General features: G+C 50.4%; 1 protein-coding gene and 1 long non-coding RNA gene across 6 annotated transcripts in view; one reads left to right on the plus strand and one right to left on the minus strand.

The window, feature by feature from the left end:
- Positions 1 to 4,748: 4,748 nt before the first annotated feature.
- LOC147357517 (uncharacterized) lies at positions 4,749 to 13,855 on the plus strand. Of its 4 annotated transcripts, none has more exons than XR_015141890.1 (4): positions 4,749 to 4,888; positions 10,328 to 10,450; positions 11,823 to 12,067; positions 13,398 to 13,855. It is a non-coding gene; the product is annotated as an uncharacterized LOC147357517 (long non-coding RNA). The 4 variants fall into 4 exon arrangements; XR_015141889.1 differs by lacking the exon at positions 4,749 to 4,888 and adding an exon at positions 5,349 to 5,483; XR_015141891.1 differs by lacking the exon at positions 4,749 to 4,888 and adding an exon at positions 5,349 to 5,483 and having other exon boundaries at positions 11,823 to 11,972.
- The window catches only part of DSCAML1 (DS cell adhesion molecule like 1), a 369,715-nt gene continuing 348,107 nt past the window's right edge, over positions 4,836 to 26,443 (minus strand). For both annotated transcript variants that reach the window (XM_086339404.1, XM_086339405.1), the window contains 13 exons: positions 20,637 to 20,790; positions 18,321 to 18,438; positions 17,782 to 17,945; positions 17,287 to 17,385; positions 16,400 to 16,588; positions 15,729 to 16,016; positions 13,462 to 13,617; positions 11,359 to 11,389; positions 11,092 to 11,210; positions 10,637 to 10,789; positions 9,822 to 10,016; positions 7,707 to 8,018; positions 4,836 to 5,876 (listed from right to left, as the gene is read on the minus strand). In XM_086339404.1, coding sequence (XP_086195530.1) covers positions 5,401 to 5,876; positions 7,707 to 8,018; positions 9,822 to 10,016; positions 10,637 to 10,789; positions 11,092 to 11,210; positions 11,359 to 11,389; positions 13,462 to 13,617; positions 15,729 to 16,016; positions 16,400 to 16,588; positions 17,287 to 17,385; positions 17,782 to 17,945; positions 18,321 to 18,438; positions 20,637 to 20,790 — 2,454 coding nt within the window. In that variant the 3' untranslated portion in view covers positions 4,836 to 5,400. The remainder of the gene's footprint in view (positions 5,877 to 7,706; positions 8,019 to 9,821; positions 10,017 to 10,636; positions 10,790 to 11,091; positions 11,211 to 11,358; positions 11,390 to 13,461; positions 13,618 to 15,728; positions 16,017 to 16,399; positions 16,589 to 17,286; positions 17,386 to 17,781; positions 17,946 to 18,320; positions 18,439 to 20,636; positions 20,791 to 26,443) is intronic.

The raw sequence follows: 26,443 nt of genomic DNA on the forward strand, positions 1-26,443 counted from the left end.
AAAGAAAAATGGAGCTGGGGGAATCAGGCTCCCTGACATCAGGCTATATTACAAAGCTACAGTAATCAAAACAGTATGATATTGGCATAAAAACAGAAATATAGATCAATGGAACAAGGTAGAAAGTCCAGAAATAAGCCCACACATCTATGGTTAATTAATCTATGACATAGGAGGCAAGAGGCAATCTTTTCTCTGGAGAAAAGGCAATCTCTTCAATAAGTGGTGCTGGGAAAACTGAAAAATTACATGTAAAAGAATGAAAATTAGAATACCCTCTAACACCATACACAAAAATAAACCCAAAATGGATTAAAGACTTAAATGTAAGATTGGATACTATAAAACTCTTAGAGGAAAACATAGGAAGAACACTTCTGACTAAATCACAGCAAAATCTTCAGATCCACCTTCTAGAGTAATGAAAATAAAAACAAAAATAAACAAACAGGACCTAATTAAACTTAGAAGCTTCTGCACAACAAAGGAAACCATAAACAAAAAGACAACCCATAGAATAGGAGAAAATACTTGCAAATGAAATGACTGACAAAGGGTTGATCTCCAAAATATATGAACAGTTCATGTAGCTCAATATAAAAAAAAACAACCCAATCAAAAATGGGCAGAAGACCTATGTAGACATTTCTCCAAAGACGACATATAGATGGTCAAAAAACACATGAAAATATGCTCAACATCACTAAATATTAGAGAAACACAAATTAAAACCACAATAAGGTTATCACGTCACACTGATCAGAATGGTCATCAGAAAGTCAAGGTACAATAAATGCTGGAGCGGGTGTGGAGAAAGGGGAGCCCACCCACACTGTTGGTGGGAATATAAATTGATAGTCACTATGGAGAACCGTATGGAGGTTCCTTAAAAAATAGAGCTACCATGCAATCCAGCAATCCCACTCTTGGGCATATATCCAGAGAAAACCAAAATCTGAAAGGATACATGCACCCCAGTGTTCATTGTAGCACTATTGACAAAAGCCAAGACACAGAAGCAACCTAAATGTCCATCGTCAGAGGAATAAAGAAGATGCGGCACATATATGCAATGGAATATTACCCAGTCATAAGTAAGAAGGAAATAATGCCATTTGCAGAAACATGGGTGGACCTAGAGATTATTATACTAAGTGACATCCAACACAAATATGATATCACCTATACGTGGAATTAAAAAAATGATACAAGTGACCTTATTTACAAAACAGGAACAGATTCACAGACTTTAAAAACAAACTTATGGTTACCAAAGAGAAAAGGTGGGTGGAGGGATAAATTAGGAGTTTGGGATTAAAATATGCACACCACTATTTTCACTTTCACACATTGGAGAAGGAAATGGCAACCCACTCCAGTGTTCTTGCCTGGAGAATCCCAGGGTTGGGGGAGCCTGGTGGGCTGCTGTCTCTGGGGTCGCACAGAGTCGGACACGACTGAAGCGACTTAGCAGCATATGTAAAACAACCAACGAGGACCTACTGTAGAACACTTCCCTCATAGATCAGTTAGTAAAGAATATGCCTGCAATGCAGGACGCCTGGGTTCGATTCCTGGGATGGGAAGATCCCCTGGAGAAGGAAATGGCAACCCACTCCAGTATTCTTGCCTGGAGAATCCCATTGACAAAGGAGCCTAGCAGGCTACAGTCCTTGGAGTCGCAAGAGTCGGACACGATTAAATGACTAAACCACTGTATAGCAAAAGGCACTCTGCTCAATATTTTATGATAACCTATATGGGAAAATGGAGAAGGCAATGGCAACCCACTGCAGTACTCTTGCCTGGCAAATCCCATGGACGGAGGAGCCTGGTGGGCTGCAGTCCATGGGGTCGCACAGAGTCGGACACAACTGAGCGACTTCACTTTCACGCATTGGAGAAGGAAATGGCAACCCACTCCAGTGTTCTTGCCTGGAGAATCCCAGGGACGGGGGAGCCTGGTGGGCTGCTGTCTCTGGGGTTGCACAGAGTCAGACACGACTGAAGTGACTTGGTAGCAGCAGCATATGGGAAAATAATCTAAAAAAGGATGAATATGTGTACATCTGAATCACTTTGCTGTTCACCTGAAACACAACTTTGTAAATCAACTATACTCTAATATTAAATAAAACTTTAAAAAATTTAAAATGGTTAAAATGGTAAATGTTAGGTTGTGTCTTTTTCCACACATACAACAAATACAAATGCCTGGGTTGCAGGTCCACAATTTGTGATTCAGTTGGAATTGGTGAGTTCTGGGTCGCTTGTTTTTTCTTTTTAACAAGCTTCTCAGGTGAATCTGATGTGCAACTAAGACCCGCAGGTCTCGCTCTGGTTTTTAGCAGAAGGGAGAGAGCAGGGGCATGCTGTCTCAGAAGCCCTTCTAGAGGGCGGCTTCCCAAATTTTAGGGCACGTGTGAATCCTCTAGGGATTTTTGCTAAACTGCATCCTGATCCAGTGGTTCAAGGGTGGGGCCTGAGATGTCACATTTCTAACAAGCTCTTAGGTGATGCTGCTGGTCCGTGGACCACAACTTGAGTATCTAGATTCTAGAGACACATGGTGGCCTTGTCTGTGGTAGACATCATGGAACTAGAAATATTTAAGACAGCTACTCCAGACAGAGTTCAGTGATGCTGAGCTGGGGATGTGTGAGCAGGAGGTGAGCTGATGAATGACCTAGCTCCTGCGTACCCATCCTAACAGGCAACCTTGTGGTTTAGCTGAAAAACCCATCAAAGGTAGAAACCATCAGCATACAAAATTGTGTGGATTTTCCCAAGTCTGTCTGAATTTCCAGGACTTGTGTTTCTTAGTAAGGGGCCCAACTCCACTGAGCATAAGTGAAGCTGGCTCGTGCCTCATTGTCTCATGCCTCTTCAAGTCCTTTTCCTCCTACATGGCTCACCTCTGGTCCCAGGCCTTCTCCAACAGACCCCCCAGAGCCAAATCTCTCCCCTCCTATTACTGTCCCCTGCCAGAGTCAGTCCATCAGAGGTGCTCCTTCACTCCGGCCCACTCAGTGTGTTGTATTGGTTCTCTTCTCTGAATGGCTCATGAATAATTCCACACTGGCCATTTTCCTGCCACTAAGTCCAGCTGGGTCCCCTGGACCTGGCAGACTGTTCACCTGGCATCATCCTCAGGGTAGAACTGAAACTCAGCCTCTGAACAGTGGAACAGAGGGCAGGGTGGCTCACTGGTTAAGGATTCAGATACTCTTGAGTTTGAACCTCATCATCTTTTCCTGCTCCTCTGACTTTGGATAACTTACTCAGCCCACCAGGGCTCCAGCTTTCTTGCCTGCCTGATGGAGATCGTGATGCCTACTTCCCTAACCTGCCGTAAATTTATATTAGCCAGTCCTCAGCAAGAATTTGGGGCTTGATCACTGTGCCTACACTTTGGGAGGTGACCTGCAGATGGCATGTGCAGCCCTGGGAGGCAGCCTGTCCTCCAGTCACGCAAGGAGCCTGGAAGGCCTTTTCTCACAAATGCTGTCATCAGTTGGTTCCCCCACTCCCTGGGTGGATCCTGCAGGCCTGAAACAGAGTCTCCCTAAGGGTCTACAAGCCACCCAGGAATACATAATCTTTGCCTTCTCCCCTCTTTCATGCCGACAGCATGAACTACCCAACATGTAGTTACCCAGGGCCGGAGTTCCAGTGTCCGCACTTGCGAGGGCTCAGGAAATATTTGAGGAATGAGCTGTTTTTTGGAAAGCGCTTCTATTCAAGGTCGTGCATCCCAGGGAAAGCTCTCTGGTGTCCCAGACCGATGGGTACTACTCCTACCCTGCACAAACCTTCGCTTCCTCCCTCCCCACCCCTGGGGTCCCCTTCCCACTTCCTCCTCTAGAGGGAGGGGCAGTGGGACCAGCAGGGCCCAGACTTACCTTCCTTCCAGATTCGGGGTCCACAAGTCGGCCTTGACTTGGGGTGCTGAGTGCAGGACCTCCCTGTGCACTTCCGAGGGGCCCTTCCTTCTCAACCAGGCGGCCCGGCCACCATAGAAGGAGACTTCCGGAGGCTTTGGCGTCTCCTGGGTCTATCCCCTCCTCTCCGCCTATCCAAACTCTTATGTCCTCTGGCCCAGCTTACATGCTTTTTGACCCTCCCATGAGAACTGGCTTCTCTGCGCGTCTGCACGTGGGCGAGATTGCTTCCACCTGAATCTAACTCTATGTAGCGCCTCTGACACTAGGTGTGGCACCTGGTGTGCTCACTGGCCTCATTCTCTCTGGTGGAACGCTGTTCCCCTCCTTGTGAGCCCTTTTCACCTCTCGGACCTCTGATGACCTCACTCCTTCTCCCTTTGGGTTCATCTTGCTGTAACAAGAGTTAGCTGAGAACTTCAAGCTTTGGCTGGTCCCCGCCAGGATAACACAATCTCTTCCTCCCAGTTTAGAGGCACCGTTTACACGACTTAACAGCCCACTAGCTGTTAGAGTAGCTTTGTTCACCTGGCTGCACTGCATTCTCCCAAAGGGCAGACAGAAGCCAGTAAACACAGCCCCCATCCCCATATCGGCTTCCCAGTGCTCTCACCGAGGTTGCCTCATTTTACCGACAAGTGAACTGTGGTTCAGAGAGGTTTAGGAAACCAAAGACACACAGCTCGTCCCTTGTAGGGCCCAGCATAGAACAGAGAATGGAACAGGTGCCCAAGGGGCAGCTTGGCTAATGGAAAGCCTTTTAAAAAGATTAACGTGCTGAGCTTAAGCTGGGCTTCTCAAAGTCTCTCCCCTCGAAGACCAACGGCCTGGTAGAGGGGCCTCTTGTCCCTGCCTCCTCACTGACCCTTGCCAGATGGGAAAAAAGCGACCACATAGAAACATAACCTTTATTGCACACGGCGCTGGGTCTTTTTTCATAGAAAAAGGTATTAACACATAAGCATCTGCAAATTGAAGCAACTCCTGGTTTTTTTTTTTTTTGGAACAGTAAAATCGCATGCAGTGTCTCTGAGTTGGGATCTTGGTCTCTGTCAAAACCACCTAGATCGGAGGGAGGGTGAGTAGGAGGGAAAAATTGCTGAGTCTTTGTGCCTCTGTCTCAAAATAAGGTGAGAGAAATATATAGATATATAGCTCATCGCTGTGCTCCTATCCCTCTATATAGGTATATATCTCTCCCGGCAGATTTTGTGGGGTGGGGGGATTTGACGTGTACTGTCAAATTCTTTGTGCCCTGGCTTCATGGAGAAGAAGAAAATAGTTTCATTTGTACAAAAGAGTTCTATGTACAGGCGTTCATGACTCAGGGGGTTGTTTTTTCCTTGTTGGTGGGTTTTTGTCAGTTTGATATAAATAATGCAGGAAACCAGCCAAGTTGGTGTGTGAGGGCTGGAGGTGCAGACAGGTCCAGGCTCGCGGCCGCCCTCCGGCTGCGCCCTTACACCAGGGTGTAGGACTTGGAGTAGGCCCCGGCCCCCTGCTTCTGAGACCTGCCCACCCCCGACGTGCTCATCTCGAGAAGTGAGTCCCTGGAGCCCCCCATTTTGGTGTGTGGGCCCCCGGCCCGCGGAGGCTCGGTGCTGGGGGCCGGAGGGGCGGTGCTGGGGGCCGCCGGGGGCTCGGCGGGGGCGGGACCGGGGGCTGCGGGGGCCGGGCCGGCGGGGGGTGCCGGCATGGCCAGAGTCCTCTGAGGTAAGGTGGCGGTGGAGGCGGCCGTGGGGGCCCCGGGGTGCGGAAGGCCCAGGGGCTTGCTGGCAGGGTCCAGGGTCAGGTGGCGAGCCTGGGGGTGGTAGGTTCGAGTCACGTTCCTGATGGAGGCCTCGCGGGGCGGGACCACGGGGCAGGGCTCACGCCCCTCTGCCTTTCGGAAGAAGGCCTCTGACTTGGCGTACAGGGGCAGGTTACAGTAGTCACCTGGAAGGGAGGAAGTGCGTGGTGTCAGCGGCAGACGCCCCTTGGAAGCAGCCTGTTCCCCCGCCCCCAGCCCTCAGCCAGTCCCTCCACCCATAGGCAGTAACCAGTCAAGGAAAGATCAGTCACTTGGCCTCTCTGAGCCTTGGTTTCCTCATCTATGAAATAGGGATAACCTCATCTCCCTACAGTAATTTTGTGAGGAGGGAATGAGACAAAGTAGGGAAAAGGCTCCTTATCAGAATTAACCAGAAAAATTGCTCCAAGAAGGCCATGCACCACCACCCACGGAATCCAGAAAGAGCTATCAGTCAGTCAATCCTGCCCATGTTGGGGCGGGGTGAGGTTTCCTGTGTTGAGTCAAATTTCCTGTGTTGCGCTTCCCTGGTGGCTCAGGCGTAAAGAATCTGCCTGCAGTGTGGAAGACCCAGGTTCAATTCCTGGGTCGGGAGGATCCCCTGGAGAAGGAAATGGGCAACCCATTCCAGTATTCTTGCCTGGAGAATTCCATGGACAGAGGAGCCTGGAGAGCTATAGTCAGTCCATGGGGATTGCAAAGAGTTGGACACGACTGAGCGACTAACACACACAGGGAAAAGGCTGCAATACAGCGGCACGGTGTTGCTCAATAGATTGATCCCTATTGTTAATTGTTCACTATAACTGATCAACTTCAGCTGTGGGTGGGCTCATTTTCCAAACATGGTCATCCAAAAGCTCTGGCTGTTAGAAAGCTTTTCTATACCCTGAGAAGGAAAGGAATGTCAATCCTTGTCAATTCGCCACATTCAACCTGATTCTGTCCTCTGAAGGCCACCAGAGCCGGCCTCCTCCCTTTCCCAAGCCTCCGTTCAGACGTCTGACTCCGCTTCGTTTCCGCATCCCTCTCCTCCATCCTGTCTTCTCCAGGCAGAATGTTCCTCCTTTCTCTCAGTGCCTCCACAGGACACGCTTCCAGGACCCCACATCCTGATCCCTCCGCCCTGTGAGCACCCTGTGCACAGGCCCCTCTCCTGTCCACTATGCCAGCCACTCTTTAGGTCATCTCATTTAGACCCCGCAGACCCCTGGATACATTAATACCTGCTTGGATTTTGCAAATGAGGAAACTGAGGTTCAGAGAGATTAAGTAACTTACCCAAATTCACAGAGCTGGATGGGGAGGGGGAGTCGTAAAGGGCTGCTGGACTCCTAGGTCTCTGTTCTTTCTGTTAACCTGTGCTCTTTTCTAGATGACCCTGAACCCCTAGTTCAGCGTGGCCCCTTAGCAAGGACACTGCCGAGCAGACCAGACTGCTTGGTTTGACAGCCTGTGCCTTGCATATGGTGGCCCTGATGTCTACTTGTGGGCACCCTTGCTTCCCTCCCCCTGGTTATCCTAGACCTGCCCTGCTGACCTCAAAGGGCATATACTCTGGCCAGGGCCCTGGAATCAGATGTTCCCTGTCAGTCTGGGTCACTGCCCACCATGATATTTGACCAAAATGGACATAGCTGCCAGGATTGCCCCTTAACTCTGTGCCAGGCATGGACAACATTTTTAATGCTCATTATAACAATGCAAAGTATATGCTCTCGTTTGCATTTCAAAAACAAGAAAATTAAGGCCAGAGAGGTTCCATGACTTGCTCGAGGTCACAGAGGTATTAAGCATTTGAGACAGGATGTGAACCCAGATCTGCTTGCTCCCAAGTCCTTGCTCTCTGCACTATACCCCACTGCCAAGGAGCCGTGCTGGGCGAGCGGGTAGGGTGCAGGCAGGGCTAGGTTCTAGCCTAGGCTCAGGGGGTTGGAAGGCAGGGACACAGCAAGGGAGGTGGTCTGAACACTCACTCTTGTTGGCCCGGTGAGGGATGGGCACAGCCACGTTCTTCCCCCGGTCAGCGTCCTGGGGCTTGGGTGGGGAGGCGGTGAAGCGGCAGATGCCGGGCTCTGAGGGTGTGCTCATGGACGTCATGCTGTCCGCATTCTCGTTGGTGCCCGTGGTCATCTGGTCAGAGGAGCTGTCGGAGATGAAGCATTCAGTGATCTCAAACTTGGCGTGCTGCAGTTGCTCCTCCAGCTTGGCGTGCTCGTAGGCCCGGGCCAGCTCCTCGTAGGTGGAAGAGGCGCTCTCAGTGGACACCATGCTGTTCCGTCCTTTGTCTTGGGAGATGGGGGGGGGCACAAAGTTAAAAGGGAATGAGTGGCACCCCCATATTCACTGCAGCATTATTTACAAGAGCCAAGATACAGAGGCACCTGTGTGTCCGTGAGTGGGTGAATAGACTAAAAAGACACACACAAACACAATCACACACAGTGAGATAGTGTTCAGTCATTAAAAAGGCAATCTTGCCATTTGGGAAGATATGCATGGACCTCAAGGGAATCATGCTCAGTGAAATAAACCAAGGACAAATACAGCATGATATCACTTATGTATGGATTCTAAAAACACCCCAAAACAACAACAAACAAAACCCCTGCACAGTTACAGAGAATAGATTAATGGTTGCCAGAGGTGGTGGTGGGGGCGGGAGTTGGGCGAAATGGGTGAAGTGGTCAAGAGGTACAGACGTCCAGTTATACAATAAGTAAGTCATGGGAACATAAGGTACAGCATGATAACTACAGTTAATAACACTGCATTGAATATCTGAAAGTTACTAAGAGAGTAGTTCTTTAAAGTTCTCAATATAAGAAAAAAAACTGTATGTGGTGAAGGATGTTAACTACACTTATTGTGGCGATCATTTTGCAGTGTATACAAATATCGGACCATTATGTTGTACACCTGAAATGAAATGTTATATATAAGTTATAGCTCAATAAAAAATAAAGTGGGCTTATGGGGAGAGGGTGAAAATGAGACCAGATTGAGCAGTTACCTTAACCATAACCCCAGTAGCCATCTGAAAGCCTGACTACGGAGTGGATGAGGCTCACATGACCCTGCTCTCTTCCTGTGAAGGTAGTGGTGGTGGCAAAAGTGGGATAATAAAGAATAGACTTTTGGACTCTGTGGGAGAAGGCGAGGGTGGGATGATTTGAGAGAACAGCACTGAGACATGTACATTACCATATGTAGAATAGATGACCATGCAAGTTCGATGCATGCAGCAGGGCACTCAAAGCCGGTGCTCTGGGACAACCCAGAGGGACGAAGGGAGATGGGGGGGTGGTTTCAGGATGGGGGACACATATGCACCCGTGGCCGATTCATATCAGTATATGGCAAAACCCACCACAACATTGTCAAGTAATTAGCCTCTAATTAAAATTAATTAATTAATTAAAAAAGTGGGATCGTTGACTAACAAAATGCAAAACAGCTTTCATTCTTTCTGAAATCTATTTGTTTATGGCTGTGCCGGGTCTTTGTTGCTGTGCAGGCAAGTGGGGGCTATTCTCTCGTGGCGAGGCATGCACCTCTCACTGTGGTGGCTTCTCTTGTGGAGCACAGGCTCTAGGGTGCTCAGGCTTCAGTAGCTGCAACACACGGGCTCAGCGGTTGTGGCTCCTGGGGTCTAGAGGACAGGCTCAGTAGTTGCGGCACACGGGCTTTGTTGCTCTGCGGCATGTGGGATCTTCCCAGATCAGGGATGGAACTCGTGTCTCCTGCATTGGCAGGTAGATTCTTTATGACTGAGCCACCAGGGAAGCCCACAGCTTTTGTTCTTGATAATAAGCATCACCCTCTGAGCAAGCCTTAACCTCTTCTCCAACAAACATCATGTGTACCATTTTCTCCATCATATTTTGGGAGAGCAAAATGACATCCTTGACAAGCAGAGCTCGGTTAGGTCAAGCATTTTTGTTACAGCCACAGGGTAAGTCAGTGACCAGCTGGAAATGAAACTGAGTGGTGCCTTGGACTCCATGCTGGTGGGTAGGAGTGGGGAAAATAGAAGATGGGGAATGGGGGAGACTGAGGAGAGTGAGCAGGAACCAGGTCCCTGGGCTTACCTGTGTCCTGGGAGAGGCTGGCACTGTAGCTGTCACTCTCGGTGACAGTAACACCATGCTGGGAGCCCACAGTGCGCCAGTCGGAGGTGAGGGTACGGGCGGGGGTGGAGGCCTGACACTTGGTCAGAGTCCACTGGCTTGAGTACCGGTTCCGGGTGCTGTGGGCTGACTTCACATTCTTTCTGGAGACTGGATCTGCAGAGAGGAAGCAAGAGCTATCACCCTCCAGCTGCGGCCACTCAGGCTTGGGCAGCTGGCGTTTACCAGAAAGGGTGGCGGGGAGCAAGGGAGGAGGCAGGAGCAGCCACAGAAGCTCCCTTGGGAAAGCTGAGCATGCTGCCTTTCCTGAACACAGAGCTATCCACGGAGGAGGAGGGCTGCAGTGTCAGGGATACGGGCAGTGGGCAGCATCCTAGTCCTCCCTGGCCACCCCATCTTTTCTACAGCCTGGGAAGAATGTAATCTCCTCTCCTGCTGCCTCATGACTGTCCATTCATTCCCTACAGGCCTGTATGTATTCTGTCCTTATGTCCAGCGTCTCAGCGGAAGATGCAGAGGCCCTTGGAGAGAAAGAACAACTAACCCTCTCAAAATTTCTAGGGAAAGTAAGTGAGGCCCAGAGAGATAAGGTGAGTGATATGCCCAAGGCCACAGCTAGTGGGTCTGTAATCAAGGTCTCTAGACTCTATTTCCAGTGCTCTTTCCATTCTTCCATGCTGCTCCTCCCTCCTTAAAAAAAAAGTCACCTCTGCATTATGCTGTGCCCAAGAAACCTCATCTGGGAGGTGGGCTGTCTTCCTGGGGATGGTGCTTACTAGTGCCAGGCCGGATGTCAGACATGTCGATCAAGGGTCCTGAGCTCTGGATGAGGGCTGGGTGGTGCAAGGAGACTCCGGTGCAGAAACTCTGAGGATTGACAGCCTGGCTGAACTCAGCATCAGTCACAGGGATGGTGGCCTTGTCATCTCCTGGAGGAGAAAACACAATCAGCAGGAATCCTTCCCTTTGGGCACCATCTTTGCTTCCCAAATTTCTCTTTGTCTTTATCTGACATTGAACCTAAGAAAGGTCAGGTAAGGTCTCCCCATTAACAGAGGAGGCAACCCAGTCCTTGAGAGAAGCTGCAGTGAGTTCTGAGGTTGTGGAGTTGTTGATGGGGCTGCTTCCAGAACCCCAGGCACTGTCTGAGGACTGGTGGTTGCCCTTCATGGGATGTGGCCTGGGGAAGCCCCCTCAGCAGGACACAGAGCTCGTGGCACCTGTCACTCACCCAGCTGCTTGATGCCCTCCTTGTCCTCGATGAGCAGCTGGACCCTGGGGATGTCAATGTGTAGCCGTGGGCCCTGGGGTGGCCCCTTCACAGGGGTGTCAAAGCTTCGGTTGTTCTTGCTGTGGGGAGAAGGGCTGGAGGTGGGTGACAAGGCAGCCACAAGGGATTGGGGGAGAGGTTTTGCAGGATAGTGGGGTCTCAGAAGCCTCTACCCTGGGTGAGGGGACGGAAATGGGAGGAGAGAGGAAGTAGCGATGTGACACCCACCTTATCAACATTTCTGCCAAACTCTTTGCATCTGCAAAACAGTAGAGAGAGGGGACTGAGTGAGAATGGGGTCTGAGCAGGATCAGAATTGGAAGAGGCATGGGGAGCAAGGAGAGAGAATTCCCTAAAATGGGGCCAGGGCTGGTCTCCTGGGAAGAAATGTAAGGACCTTGGAGACAATCCAAAACATGGTAAGGTCTCACTGCTCCCAATTCAGGATTTGACTCAGGCCTGTTTTCCTTTCCTCAGACTTTTATCTAACAGGGAGACAGTATATAAAGTATTCCATCTGCTTCCTGAACTGATTCTAATCAAACAAGACATCACAGCAGGTTGGAAATAGGCATCAGTGGTAGATCTATCCTCAGTTATCTGTTGGAGAGAGGAGAGAGTCGAGGATGAAGTACAGGTGGTCAGTGGGCACCTCCAGATGACATCAACCAAAGTTTTATTTCCTTCTCTAGGGCATCTGTCCCCAAAAGTCCATGGATGGATTTGAAGGTCACTGTTTTATCTCATGCATGCATGTGCTAAGTTGCTTCAGTTGTGTTGGACTCTTTGCAACCCTATGAACCACAGCCCGCCAGGCTCCTCAGTCCATGGGGATACTCCAGGCAAGAATATTGGAGTGGGTTGCCATGCCCTTATCCAGGGGATTTTCCTGACCCAGGGATCGAACTGGTATCTCTTATGTCTCCTACACTGGCAGGTGGGTTCTTTATCACTGAGCCACTCAGGGAGCCTGTTTTATCTCATAGGGACCCTGAATAGATTTAGGACTCTAAGGTTAGGAATCGACAAGAGAGGAGAAACAAAGAACATGGGTAATCCACTAGACTTCTGATAACTGAGAATGACTGGTTAGAGGGAATCTAGCTTTATGAATACATTCAACCATCTATCTAGCTACCCATCCATCCATTTATTATTGATCTATCCACTGTTGATCCATTCATCCAGTGATCTACCCACCAGGAGTTGGGTAGATAAATGGATGGTTCAGTGGGTGGTTGATGGTTTTTAAATGGTTGGATGGATGGATGACTGGATGTTTGATGGGCTTCCCAATGAATGCCAACCATTCATCCATTCAGCTATCAACCCATCCAAGCATCTATTCAACCATTCACCTAATTATCCATTCATCTATTCAATCATTCATCCAACCATCCATTTATACAACCATACAATCATCTATCCATTTTATCATCCATCTGTTCTTCAAATATACATCCATCCTCCATGGAGCCAACCATCTAGTGATTCAACTATCAATCCATCAGACATCCAATCATCCATCCATCCAACCACTTAACAACTATCAACCACCCACTGAACCAACCTTTTATCCACCCAACTCCTAAATACCCTAGGCAGCCTTAGTTATCCCCTCTTTTGTGCTCTTATTGTGCCTTGGCTCTGAACTCTGTAAGGGCATGGGTTGCTCTTTCTCATTCATTTTTATATCTCCAATGTCTGGCAGTATCTACAATATAGCACATACTCAATAAATATATTCCAAATATATTTATAAATATAATTTTATATTTATAATTTTATATTTATAAATAAATATAAATATAAATAAACAGACATTTATTTAGAAACTAGTTGGTCTTGGGTAAATCAAGCCCATTCATGCCAGACCAGGGTATCAGGTGTTGGGACAGGGGAGGATACTAAAAATATTTAACACCTGACAAGGCATGGAAACAGCTCAGTCAAAGCTGAGCAAGATCCTAGAGACCACTTGCATGTCTTTAGTGGCTGGGCCCTAGGAAAGTTGCAGAGGTCCTATATGAGAGAATGGAGCATCCAGGGTGGAAGGGAACATGTATTTACCAACCAACTATGGAATTGTTCAACTGTCTTAACCAGCAACATGGTTTTACCAGTGTGGACCACTAAAAGTCAACCTGGTGAGGGCAGGCACAAAGTCTTAGGGACACAGAGGAAGCAGCAGTGAACAACTAAGGAGGTTTCAGAAGGCTGGAGTGAGTGCTCCCTTCAAGGGGACATGGACACCCTCTTTCATCCAGACAGTGCTCCAGGCCAGTGGAGAGTGGCCAGCGCAGCTGAGGAAGCACAAAGAAACTCGCCTACCTCGGAGCCGCTTCAGCCGCTTCTCTTTCCTCTTCTTGCGAACGATGAAGAGCAGCGCCACCCCCAGTGTGGCCAGGATGACCGGGCAGCCGATGGTGAACAGCTTCTTCACGTCGTCCCCCTCGCCTTGTGCAGACTTGATGGGCGGGATGGTGCCTGAATGGGGGTGAGGAAGGGAGTCAGATGCCCTAGGAGTCGAGCGTTATGCAGAGTCTCATGGGCAACATAGCCCTTGGACCTCTCTTGCTGCCTTTGGTCTTACTCCAATCTCTACTTCCCAGTTCAGAGCCCCAACTCTCTCCTCTGCTCTCCCCAAGTTCTGGTCCCATCAGGACAGCCATGAATGGTTGTGTAGTTTTTATACTGCATATGATATTAAAGACTCCTAAAGGTCCATCTAGTCAAGGCTATGGTTTTTCCAGTAGTCATGTATGGATGTGAGAGTTGGACTGTAAAGAAGGCTGAGCGCTGAAGAATTGATGCTTTTGAACTGTGGTGTTGGAGAAGACTCTTGAGAGTCCCTTGGACTGCAAGGAGATCCAACCAGTCCATCCTAAAGGAGATCAGTCCTGGGTGTTCTTTGGAAGGACTGATGCTAAAGCTGAAACTCCAGTACTTTGGCCACCTCATGCGAAGAGTTGACTCATTGGAAAAGACTCTGATGCTGGGAGGGACTGGGGGCAGGAGGAGAAGGGGACGACAGAGGATGAGATAGCTGGATGGCATCACCGACTCAATGGACGTGAGTTTGAGTGAACTCTGGGAGTTGGTGATGGACAGGGAGGCCTGGCGTGCTGCAATTCATGGGGTTGCAAAGAGTCGGACATGCCTGAGCAACTGAACTGAACTGAGGCCTGTTTTAGAATCATCCTGAACCCTTTCAGAGATAGTCTCCTGCCTGTTGGAGTTCAGTGTTCATTTCCAGAGAGTAGCTGATGGGCTTAGATTCCCACATCCAGCTGGTAAGGTTGAGGGATGGTGATGATGAGGATCACAGGAGACAGAAGTCAGGGCAGTGGGATCCTGTGTTCTCTTCCCCAAATGGGGGCAAAAGCCACTCAACACCCTGCAGTCTCTCCCTGCCCTCTCCCCCATGGGTGATATCTGCTAACCCTGGTGGCTGCTAGGAGATGTGATGAGTGAGTTCTCCCGCTGACAGAGCCTTCTGCCAAGCCTTGATGTTTACTTGTTTCAAAACCTCAGCTAAGAGTCATCTTCTTCATGAAGTCTTCCTTCTTTGAGCAAATACCCTGAGATGCCACTTTTATTCTGTTTCCTTAACACACAGGTAGATTCAGTTACGCTTGTGACAGCTGGTCCCTATGAATTCAGCCTTCTATGTGCCTTAAACATGTGTGTGCATGAGTGTGAGGTATCCACATGTGGCAGATACCAGCTGGTGCTCACCAAAACACCCATGGGCTCAGCTACATTCCCCAGACTTCCTGGCAGTTAGGTTAGAGCCATGTTATTAGTTACGTACAACAGAATGCAAATAGAAACGATGAGTGTCCAGCACCCCCTGGCCAGGGCAGTTAGGAACTGCTGTGTCTTTTCTGTCTCTCTCTCGTTGGTGACCTTGGAAGCTGCATGTTCAAGATGGCCTAGCTAACATGGCGAAACAATGGTGGCTAGCCAGCCCTCACATTATGAGAGTGAGAAATCTTTATTGGATCAAGCCATGAAGCTTTTAGTGTTTGTTACTGCAGCATAGGTTACCCGATCCTGGCTAATGGACCATCTTAACAGAGTGTTCTTATAGAGCAGGACATCAACTACATCTCTGCCTCCTCTCATCTCTTTAAAGCAATGGAGAGCAAGGGTTGCACCTTCAAAGACCCTCTATTTTTTTTTTTTCAATTTTATTATTTATTTGGCTTGCTGGGTCTTAGTTGTGGTATGTGAACTCTTAGGTGCGGCATGTGGGATCTAGTTCTCTGACCAGGATAGAAGCTGGCCCCATCTCCCTGCATTGGGAGCGTGGAGTCTTAGCCACTGGACCACCAGGGAGGTCCCAAAGATCCTCTGTCTTTAGTGTTACTGACCTGCCTGCCTGCCTATCCACCTGTGTGGTCACAGGTGCATCCCACTTATCTGCCTACTTGTCTGCTGCTCCTTTTGCCTGTCCTTTGCTTGCTTACTCACCCATCCGCCTTTGTCCCTGACTAGAGTCATACCTCTTTTCAATTTGCTTGTCTATCTCTTTACGTGTCTGCCTCTCGGCCAGCTTCCCCGGCAGCAGCCCCCGCCCGCCCGTGCCGACTCACTGCCATCGTAGTCCAGGGTGGCAAACTGGGCGGTCTCGTTGCCGCAGCCAGCGCTGTTGCAAGCCCTCATGCGCAGCTCGTACCACGTGGCCTCCCGCAGCTCGGTCAGAAACACCTCCCCGGAGCTGTTGGCGCGCAGGCCTTGCCAGGCCCAGGTGCCCTTGGGCCGGTACTCCAGCATGATGGCGGTGATGGGGCAGCCCCCGTTGTTCCAGCCCTGCAGGTTAAGCCGAGCATGCGTGGAGTTGATGTGGGTGAAGAGGTGCTGGTCTTTGCTGAAGGAGGGCTCTGGGGGGCCAGAGGGAGAGACAGAGGTTAGAGAGACTGGGAAGGATTTCCCTGGGGCGGCTGGGACTGCAGTGGTTCCGAGGGATCAGTGGGAGGTGTGGATGGGAGTAGGGATGCTCCAGGGGACAGAGGAGGAGGAAGAAGAGGAGAGGGAGATGGACAAGGAGAGCAAGGCCTGGCCCAGGAGGAAGACAGAGGCAGGAAAAAGGAAGAGGTGAGCCATCTGTCTGCCACCCCTTGCAGGGAAGTGGGGCCAGTTTTTCCTACTATGATTTGTCCAGATGCTGCAGCGATGGAACTAGGTGGGGTCTCCCTGGAGTCTCTGTGCTTCCCTGTGCCCTTCTACCCCATCCCAGCACCTGCCACCCTGTCCCCGGCCTTACCCCGCCCATGGGTCTTGGCCTCAATGATCTCACTGATGCGCCCGGAGCCTACGCTGTTCTTGGCCGCCAGCTTCACCTTGTACCACGTGCCGCACTTGAGGCTGTCCAGCCTGAAGGACCGCTCGCTCGAGCTGACGAACACATCCTTCCACTCCTCACTGTTGTCCACCGAGTACTGCAGCACGAAGCCTGGCCGGGAGGTTTGCCTGGCTCAGGAGGGGCAGGGCGGGGCCTGGGGTCCCCCAACAGCTGTCATGGGACTGGGCTCCGCAGGGGGCCAGCAGGGGGAACTTTTGGCCGTTAGGATGGCGTGGACGCCAATTAGATGCAAAACTGGAAGGATCTGGGGTGAGTTGTAGGACTCTCTCCCATCGGCTCTTGTGTTAGGGTTTAGAAGCCAGGGTGGGGAAGGGAGCAGAAACCGGAGCTGTGAGACTTCAAAGGGGTCCTATTGAGACCTTGCTACTCCGTGTACAGTCCCCTGGCCCCAAAGCATCACTTGGGAGCTTGTTAGACATGCAGATTCTCAGCTCCCCGAATCAGAATCTGTGTTCTTACAAGATCCCCTGGTGATTCATATGCATATTTAAGTTCAAGTATCTAGAACATTTGTTGATTTTATAGATTTGGAAACTAATACCCAGAGAAGAAAACAGACTTCCTCAGGTTCACACAGCTCACCACTGGCAATGCGGGGGTGGGTGTTCTAAAGTTCAGACGTCTAGGCTGGTATATTTTCCATGGCGCTTGGGTAACTCCCCTGTGGTCCAAACCACCCCTCTTCCCATCACTTCCAAAGCCTTATGAGGACAAGCAGTGGGAGTAAGTGAAGCGCTTCCTCTGCCCCGGCCCAGAATTCTCCGCACTCCTCATCCAGGCCCCCTCACCTCGGATGGAGCTGCCCCCATTGTCACCCGGAATCCAGGTCAGAGTGATGGATGAAGCCGAGGTTTTGGAGACAGTGAGACGGGGCTGGTCCGGGGGAACTGTGAGGGGAGAGTCAGAAGCCCACACCACAAAGGGTTAACCTCTGATGATGGGGGACAGGGGTGCCCTCTTCCTCCCCCACTCCTGCTCATTCTCCTCTCTACCCCTCCTGCCTCCTCTCCCACGTGTCCCCTCTGATCCACCGAGGGTCTGTCTCCCTGGTGGCTGGTCTTTTTTATTTGACAACCCCTCTGTCTCTGTCTTTCTTTCTCTCTCTGTCTCTCTCTGGATGGAATTCCTCCCGCTTAACCATCCCTGTCCCCACCAGAGCCCCGCCCACCTCCCAGGGTCTCATCTCTCAAGTCCCGCCCACCTCGAAGGGTCCCACCTCTCAGAGCCCCGCCCACCTCACAGGATCTCATCTCTCAAGCACCGCCCACTTCGCAGGGTCTCACCTTGCACTAGAAGGTTGACAATGATGGTGTCGAAGCCGCCAGTGTTGGTGGCCGTGCAGGTGTAGTAGCCTGAGTCCTCAGCCTTCACCGCGCGCAGCAGCAACGTGCCATTGGTGTGGATGAGCCGGTGCCCATCCATGGACACGGGGATGGCTGAGTCCTCACTGTGGGGGGTGGGGGCAGCTTATGGCAGGCATCCCCTCCCGGAGCCTCCCCCAGGTCTGCAGGCAGTTAGAGCTGGGAGCAGTAAGGCACTGGCTCCGGGACCCTAGATTCTTGGTTTTCACTCAGCGCTTCCTGGGGATATCTAGTAACCATGGCCTCTTCAACCACCCAGGGAAGGGAGATCCATGGCAGCCGACAGGGGCAGCCAGGGAGGCCAGGCTAGCACGTGAGGGTGTAGCCATGTACCCAGCAAGGGCCTCCCCAGGGCTGGAGATGACTGAGTCAGCCGGAAGGGAAGGATATCAGTTCTCTTTATGGCTCTTCTGCAACGCCCATCTCTGGGGGTCACCATCCCTAAAGGGTCCCGCACACACCTGTCCTTGGTCCACTTCACCGCAGGGGCTGGGTCTCCCACTGAATTGCAAGGCAGCCGCACATCTCTCATCCAGGGTGTTGTCACGGTGCCCCCGAAAGAAATGATCTTTGCTGGGGCTAGAGGGAAGAGAGGATGAAAAGGACCCCATGTGTTCGTTTTCATTTTCAGAGGGGAAATCGTTCATTCAGCAGACATTTATCAGATACCTGTTAGGACCAGGTATCATAGGAGGCTCTAAGGAGCCACAGAATGAGTACAGTCTAGTCCCTGTCTTCGAGTTGCTTACCATCTAAGAGGGAGACAGACACTTCAGATCATTAGAGTGAAAAATACTATGGTGGGGGTAGGTACCATAGCCCTGGGATCAGGAAGGAGGCGTGGAGGAGGTGAAGGCCTGGGGCGACTTCTGCAATTGGAAGCTTGGACTTGAATCTTGAAGTCAAAGAAGGAATTCATTAGCTCCCAGGGGATAAGAATGGGGGGAAGGGATAGTCAGGGAATTTGGGATCAACATGTACACACTGCTATATTTAAAATGGATAACCAACAAGGACCTACTGTATAGCACAGGGAACTCTGGTCAATGTTATGTAGCAGCCTGGATGGGAAGGGAGTTTGGTGGAGAATGGATACATGTATATATTTGGCTGGGTCACTTTGCTGTCCACCAGAAACTATCACAACATTGTTAATGGACTGTAAGCAGAGAAGGAAGGTGTGTCGGAAGGGGGAATAGAACTGAGAGAGGCACGGGGGCCTGAAACCCATGGTGAGCGGGAGGGCCTTCAGCCTCCGGGATGAGTGACCCAAGCCCAGGGTGACTGAAGAGAGGGCAGCAGAGTAAGGGTCAGAGCAGTGAGCGGGAGGAGAAGCTTCCAAGGCTCTGCTGGCACCTCTAGGAGGCTGGGCTTCCTCCTGACCTCACGAGGAGGCTCACAAGGAAGTAGTGACATGTTCAAAGTGGAGTTTTAGAGGAACCCCCGGCTGCCTGCCAAGGATGTTTGATGGAGCTCTAGAGACACTGTTCTAGAGCCAGTTCTGCCCTGTGGCTGGGGTTGGCTCCTGGGACCTCTTAGTGGGTGTGTGTGTGGGGATGTGTATGTGTGTGTGTGTGTGTGTGTGTTTGTGTGTGTGTGTGTGTGTGTGTGTGTCTGTCGGGGGGTGGGGGTCCTGGGTCCTTTCCTTCCTGGAAGGAGATAAGTTCAGGAGAAGGGGTTGGCAGCACCACTGGGAGGAGGGGTCAGGGGAGGGAAGAAACTTGAGGCTTTGTAGAAAGAGCCCCCAAATTGGAGCCAGAAGGGCTGGCCCACCACTCTGCTGTGTTTGAGGGCTGTGCTACCCTGCCTCAGAGTGTCCCCTGGAAAATGGGATGACAACCCTCGCGGCAGGGCAGCTGCAGGCCCTCCATTCAGTGCCCGCTGACTCCGAGCCTGAGGCGGGGAGGGCTGACGCCTCTTGTATCTCATCCAAAGGAAGCTGGTTACCCCTGGAGTGGGGTTAGGCTGAGGCAGCTGCTTCAGGGCTTGGGGCCTCAGGGTTATAGACACTTGTGGCTGTGGGAGGAGGCAGGGCCAGGAGGGAGGGCCCAGGGAGGCCCAGAGTCAAGGTAGAAGCTCGAAGTCTCAGGCTTGTGTGGCTAAATCCCGTGCCGCAGGGTTGGCATGGGGGAGCCTGGCAGCTCTGTGAGGTGGCCTCAGTCTTGGTCTTGGGTTGAGGCCTCAGAACTATCACTGCCTGTAGAGTAGGGGTACACATGCCCCCATGCCACACTTATGCCCAGGTCAGGGGTTCAGTGGGGCACCCTTGAGAGCAGTTATGTTCTTATTCACCCCGTGCACCCAACCCAGCCCACAGCCTCCTTCGAGGCATGCCCTCTGTAACGTCTGTGACCAGTGGGATCATGTCAGCCTGAGATGACCAGGCTTTGGAACGAGGGGGCTGTCTTTGCAGCCCTCTGCTCCATGGAAGCAGCATATCCCAACTCCATCCCCTCTGGAGGAGCTGAGCTGGGGGTGGGGCTAACACCCCTTTCTTTCACCCCCAGAGAAGAGTCTGGAGTGGGGGACCAAGGTGCATTCTGCTGGGTGCCCCGACTAGTGGCATGGCCTTGAGCCTGTTGTGAGCCTTTCTGGGAGTCAGGGGGCAGCAGAGGCCCAGTCTTGGTGGATGCAGGAGGGAGGCAAGCGGCCAGCCAGCTCCTTACAGCCAGGCCACAGACAAGGTGGAGGGAGACAACTCGTGTTGGGGAGAACCGTCATTCTAGAAGGGGCCTTCTGGCAGTTTCTGCCCTCAGCCCCCGCCCCAGGCTGCTCACCCTTGCCAGCAGGCTCGATGGTCACCTTCTCACTGCTGTTGCCCCGGCCGGCGGAGGTGACGGCGGCCACCCACAGCAGGTACTGCTGCCCGCGGTTTAGGTGGGCGATCCTGTAGAAGAGCTGCTCCGGACTTGTCTCATACTCGCTGGGTGCCTGCGGGGCAGAGCGAATGCGTACTAAGAGCCAAGGCCCCTGGGTCTCCACCTCCACTCTTCCTGGGGGCCCTGGGCTCAGTGGGGCAATGGCCAGGGCGATGGGCGGTGGAGACAGGATCCTGCCTAGTTGGCCCTTTCTGGTTTTGGAGCAACACTGAACAGCTTGCCCTGGACTTGGCCCTGGGCACTGATGGGCCGGCTCTGGCGGTTTGCTGGGTCAGTTTCAGTTCACCTCTTGGACTGATCTAGTCGCTGGCTGTGATGGCTTCAGGCCAAGAAATGTGTTTCGGGTGGGTGAGAGATGGCGGGAGACAGGAGAAGGGAGAATGGAGGTTGGGGGGGATCCCAGGAAAACCCTGAGAAAAGGGAGTCTCTAAGAAGCTAAATGACTGCGTTTGCCTTATTAGGGTTGTAGACAGGCTCCCCCAGCCGGTCCCCACTCAGAGTCACCTGCCAGCCCTACTGCCTAATGTCTCCTTCATTCCTACCACCTGTTCCCGCCGCCCCTCCCCCCGCCCCCCCATTCTGGGGGAGGAAGGGGAGGGAGAGAGAACTACGAGAGCTTCACGGGGCAGCACTTTATTAACGATTATTAGTGGTATAGATCACCGTATATATTTGTAGGTTATATAAATCTATAAAAATTTTTTTAACCAAATGACAGTTTTGATAAGTTGCCAACAAAACAATATCGGATCCCAGTGGTTTTACCAGTTGCTTTGATGAAAAGATTATGTTGCCTTGGAAACCAGAGGCTCAGATATTGAAATGAATTTGAGAAGGAGCTTTTGATAAGCGCTAGTTTGCAGACCTCCTGTCAGCCCCTTCCCTGGTGCAGGCGGGATGGGGCTGACTTTCATTTCATTTTATTTTTTGGTCAGCCGCGGGGAAGGGAAAGCAGGACAGCACCAGGGCCTCTTTGAAATCAGGGCGGAAGTCTAGGGAGGGGGAGCAGCCCCTGGAACAGATGGGGGGCCCCGAGGCCAGAGGGAGCTAGTAATTAGTTATTTTTGCAATCAGGGGATGTTGCACACGCATGCCCCCATGCTCACGCTCTCATGCACATGGATGTGTAGACACATTCAAGCACATGCTGAGGGACAGATCTCCAGACAGACATGGGGTCACAGAGGGACATTCTTTGCCACCCATGGGAGGGCTGAGGGGCCCAGTGACTTGTAACAGGAGAAAACATCCTTTCTGGTCCCAGACCATCTGTAAGAAGATGCTCAGGAGAGGGTACAGGCATCCCCACCACACACACAGAGCTCCCTGGCAGATCCCCCCTGCTGCCTCTCTCGTGGGGAGCTGGCCTTGGGCCCAGGAGCTCCCGGAAAGCCACCTTGAGCCCTGGTAGCTGGGAAGTCCTTTCAGGGTGCAGTGCTCGGGGACCGTGTGGGTAAATGCAGGTCATATCTGAGCACGAGGCAGGGCAATAAAGTAGCGTTGACACCTGCCTGCCTTTCTTACCGTATGGACCACAGTGTCTCTCATGGTTCCTGGGGCCTCAGTTTTCTCTCCTGCAAACTAAGAAAGCAATCCAGCTCCGCCTGCCCTGACTGGTCACAGTGAGGACTCCTGAGGCAAGGAGTGTGCCAGTCCTTTGTAAGTGGGGACATGTTCTTCTCTTTTGTAAACGGGGGCATGTGTTTCTGTGAGGGTGGAAGTGTGTGTGTGCATGTGTAGAGAAAAGTTAAGTATCCTTGCTTGTGTCTGTCAGTGTGTACCTGACTGTGCATTGTGTCCACACAGGGCAGGAAGGCTTTGGCTTCCCCTGGAAGGTATTAGCATCTTACCCAGGTCCTGGGTGCCTTCCTTTTAACCTGGACTTCCCCCTAATCTCCTGAAATCACTTTCAAAAACATACAACTACACTCCAAAATAAAATCACAGTAATCAAAGGTTAAAAAAAGGTAAAACTATGCAAGGAGAAACTATAGGTTAATTACTTACCTATTTTTCTAATCAAAAAATAAAAAATAGAAAATCACAAATAGAAAAGTCATAACTAGAAATGATTTATAAATTTGAATTATATGAAAAGAAAACCTATTTTATAATGAAAACTAGAATAAAAAAGGAAGCAATGAACTGGCAAACACCTGCAACCTATATGAGCAAAAATGGTTATTATCTTTAATATGTAAAGAGCACTTAAAAATAAATAAGAAGAAAACCATGATCTACCCAAATATAAAATGTAGAAAGGACATGAATTGACAATGATCCAAAGATGAAAAAAGCCAAAAATCACATAACACACAATAAAATAATCAACTTAGTTTAGAATCCAACTGACAGAAAATGAAAAATATATAATCTTAGATTAGCATGTGCACAAGGGAAAAATACATGCTACTCATAATGCTGGTGGAAGTGTAAGTTGGTACAAACTTTCTGAAGAGTAGTTTGCAAATGTGCATGCAGACCTCAAAAATATTTATACTTTTTGTGATCCATGGATTCCTATAAAAATTTATACTAAGAAAATAATAAAACAATGAGTATAAAGACTTTTATGAAGAATTCTCCATGAAAAATTATTTATAATGGTAAAAAACTGAAAATAGATTAAATATAGAGCAATTCAGGGACTGGTTAAATAGATTATATATATACAGGCACTCAAGATAATATTTTAAAAGAATATTTGATGTCAACTCTATTTCAATAAAAAGAATATTTAATGGTGTAGAAAAGTGCCTACATATACTACATGAAAAATGGAGATTATATAATATTTTATAAATTTTAATTTTATAAAAAACCAAAACAAAACCATAGTGTATGTGCAGGTCAAGGATTGGAAGATTATACCCCAACACATTGCCAGTGGTTATCTTTAGAGAGTGAGAAGGCAAGTAATTTTTACTTTCTTCTCTATTCTTTTATATGTTTATAGAATTTTCTACAATAAAATTGTATTATTTTGACAAACAGCAAATGTATTAAACTAGAAACATTTCTAACAGGACTCAGTGCAGCTCTGGCTAGCCTTGGCCAGCCCCAGGGTGTAATTCCTGGTATCCTGCACCTCATGCAGTTTCCCACATCTATTCTGAGAATTCTGTACACACAAGGTCACGCACTCCAGTATGTATGCACACACTCAGACTCAGACACACGTGCATCTGCCTCTCAGCCTCTCATTCCCACGGTCTTGCTTCATTCCATGTACATGAGTGTGCCCTCAATCCTGAAGCTCTTTCATAAGTGAATTTGTGATGCAGTTGCTTGGAACCTGGAGTATATTTCTACAAAACGATCGCCCACCACCCATAACCACAGGTGGTGGTCAGGTCCCCTGGCCCCTTGTTCAGCCCAGTCCCTGCTTTGCAACATGGCTGAACTGAGTTCTCATCACGCCAGCACATCTGCCCCCCACCCACAGGAGAGAGGTGGTTCCTTCACGCTCGGGACATGAAGGGGAAGGAGGGAGGGTCTCCGGGTCTGCAGTAGCAGGAGGAGGGCATGGGGACCAGGGGCTCTGCTCTGGAGCCTAGAAGTGTCCCCCACCAGTGGATTGGGGCTCTTGGAGACTGAGTTAACGAGGACACTCTGCTCCCAGACACCAATCCCTTTGAAAGACTTCATTATGAGAGGAGGTACTGCGCGTACAGACCCAAGCTGGAGGAGTTCCCACCCTCTCATCACTTTATGAAGGGAAATTTGCCCAATGTCTAAGACTTCACAATTGCTAGGCTGCTAGCAATTCATTCATCAAATGTATGTCCTGGACAAGGATGTTCCAGGCACAGTGTTCTATGGCTCGGGACCTGAAGATGAAAAGATGCCGCCCTTGTCCTCACAGGGTCCCACAGACTAGTGCGGGAGACAGGTGAGTGAGCAGGTCACTGCCGTTTAACACATGCAGTGTGTGCTAGAGGATGAAGAACGTGCCGTGGATGGTAGGATCAGTAGGGGCAGAGGTGCAGGGGTGTGAAAGGCAGAGCAGGTGTCCAGAATGGTGACCAGCCTAGTGTAAAAAGAGCCTGGAAGGTATGTGTGTACTGGGGGGAGGGGCAGGAGGAGCGGGGCAAAGGGGCAGAAAACACAGCTGAACATGTTAACTGGAAAATTGGCACACACCCCCCAGCAATGACAGAGGTCTCAGCCTAACATCTGCAGACCCCATGACCCAGCAGTTCCTTTCACAGGCCCAACAGGAATACATACACAAGAGCACCAACTGCAATAGCCCCAAACGGAAAACTATTCAAATGCCTGTCAACGGATAATTATAAATAAACTGTGATATATACATGTAATTGAAAACTATACAGAAGTGAGAGTGAATAATCTCTAACCACACACAACAATATGGATGAAATTCACAAATTCAAACTAATGTTGGGTCGAAGAAGCCAGGCAGATTTTATATATATATATATTATATATATATATACATATAATCCCAGGGACGGGGAGCCTGGTGGGAGGCCGTCTATTGGGTTGCACAGAGTCGGACATGACTGAAGCGACTTAGCAGCAGCAGCATGTATATATATATAATGCATGCATCCATGTGTGCTCAGTCACTTCAGTCATGTCCAACACTTTGAGACCCCACGGACTACCCATGGACTGTAGCCTGCCAGGCTCCTCTGTCCATGGGATTCTCCAGGCAAGAGTATTGGAGTGGGTTTCCATGTCCTGCTCCAGGGGATATTCCCGACCCAGGGATCGAAACCAAATTTCCTGCATTGCAGGCAGATTCTTTACCCACTAAGCCAACTGGGAAGCCCATATATATTGTGTATTTGTACTTGATATAGTATTAATCTGAAGTCAGGATGATGGTTATACCTGTAGGGGGAGGGTGGTGACCTTCTGGGGTGTTGCCCTATTTCCTGCTCTGGGAATCCCCCACTCAGTGCCTGGAAGTGCTATGAAAGTTCATGGGGCTGTACAGTCATCATATGTGTACTTTCCTGCATGTGAAATAGTGACGGTGAGGATGGAGAGGAGGGGGCGGAGTCACTGAAAAGACATTCCTGGGCTTCTCCTCTGGGAATAGAGCTATGGCCTCACTGGCAAGGAGCGGGGCTGCCTATGGCTCAGAGGGTAATTCAGAAAGACCACAGGAAAGCGGAGAGCGGGGGACGAGATGATGACACAATTACCGAGCAATTTCAGGGCAGCTTTCTGGGCTGTCAGAAGCTCATCTGCAGGTGCTGGGGCTGCCGTCACATCACTAGTTGCTGATGGAGGGAGAAGCTGGCCTTCTCCTGCTCCCTGATCTCCCCCATCCTGAGCACATCTCTCAACAGTACTCACACCCCCGCCCCCGGGAGCACCCCCTCTGCTCCCCTCACTAGCCTGGAAGCATCCCAAGGGCACGTGTTTCTTTGCACTTGCTCTCACAATTAGAACAGGTATACTACAGATCAGCCACCCAGCAGAACTCTGTGACTGAGTGGCTGGAGATAAGGAAAGGGGCAGAGGGGAGGATGCCTGTTATGGGATGTGGGTGCATAGCCACCTGCATGAGATGAGAACCTGCCCTCATCCTCTCCTCCCTCTTAGCAGCCCTTGATGGAGGGCAGGGGCCAGCCCCCCAACACTGTGCCCCAGTGCCAGGGGCCTCCTTACTTTATACTCCCAGGTTTGGGCAGGCAGCGCCCAGAGAGAGATGCCCTGGTCTTCCCCCA

Source organism: Bos grunniens, chromosome 15, assembly GCF_055505025.1.
Source record: "Bos grunniens cultivar Pamir isolate PY7600 chromosome 15, Bosgru_T2T1.0, whole genome shotgun sequence".
In the NCBI taxonomy this organism is placed as follows: domain Eukaryota; kingdom Metazoa; phylum Chordata; class Mammalia; order Artiodactyla; family Bovidae; genus Bos; species Bos grunniens.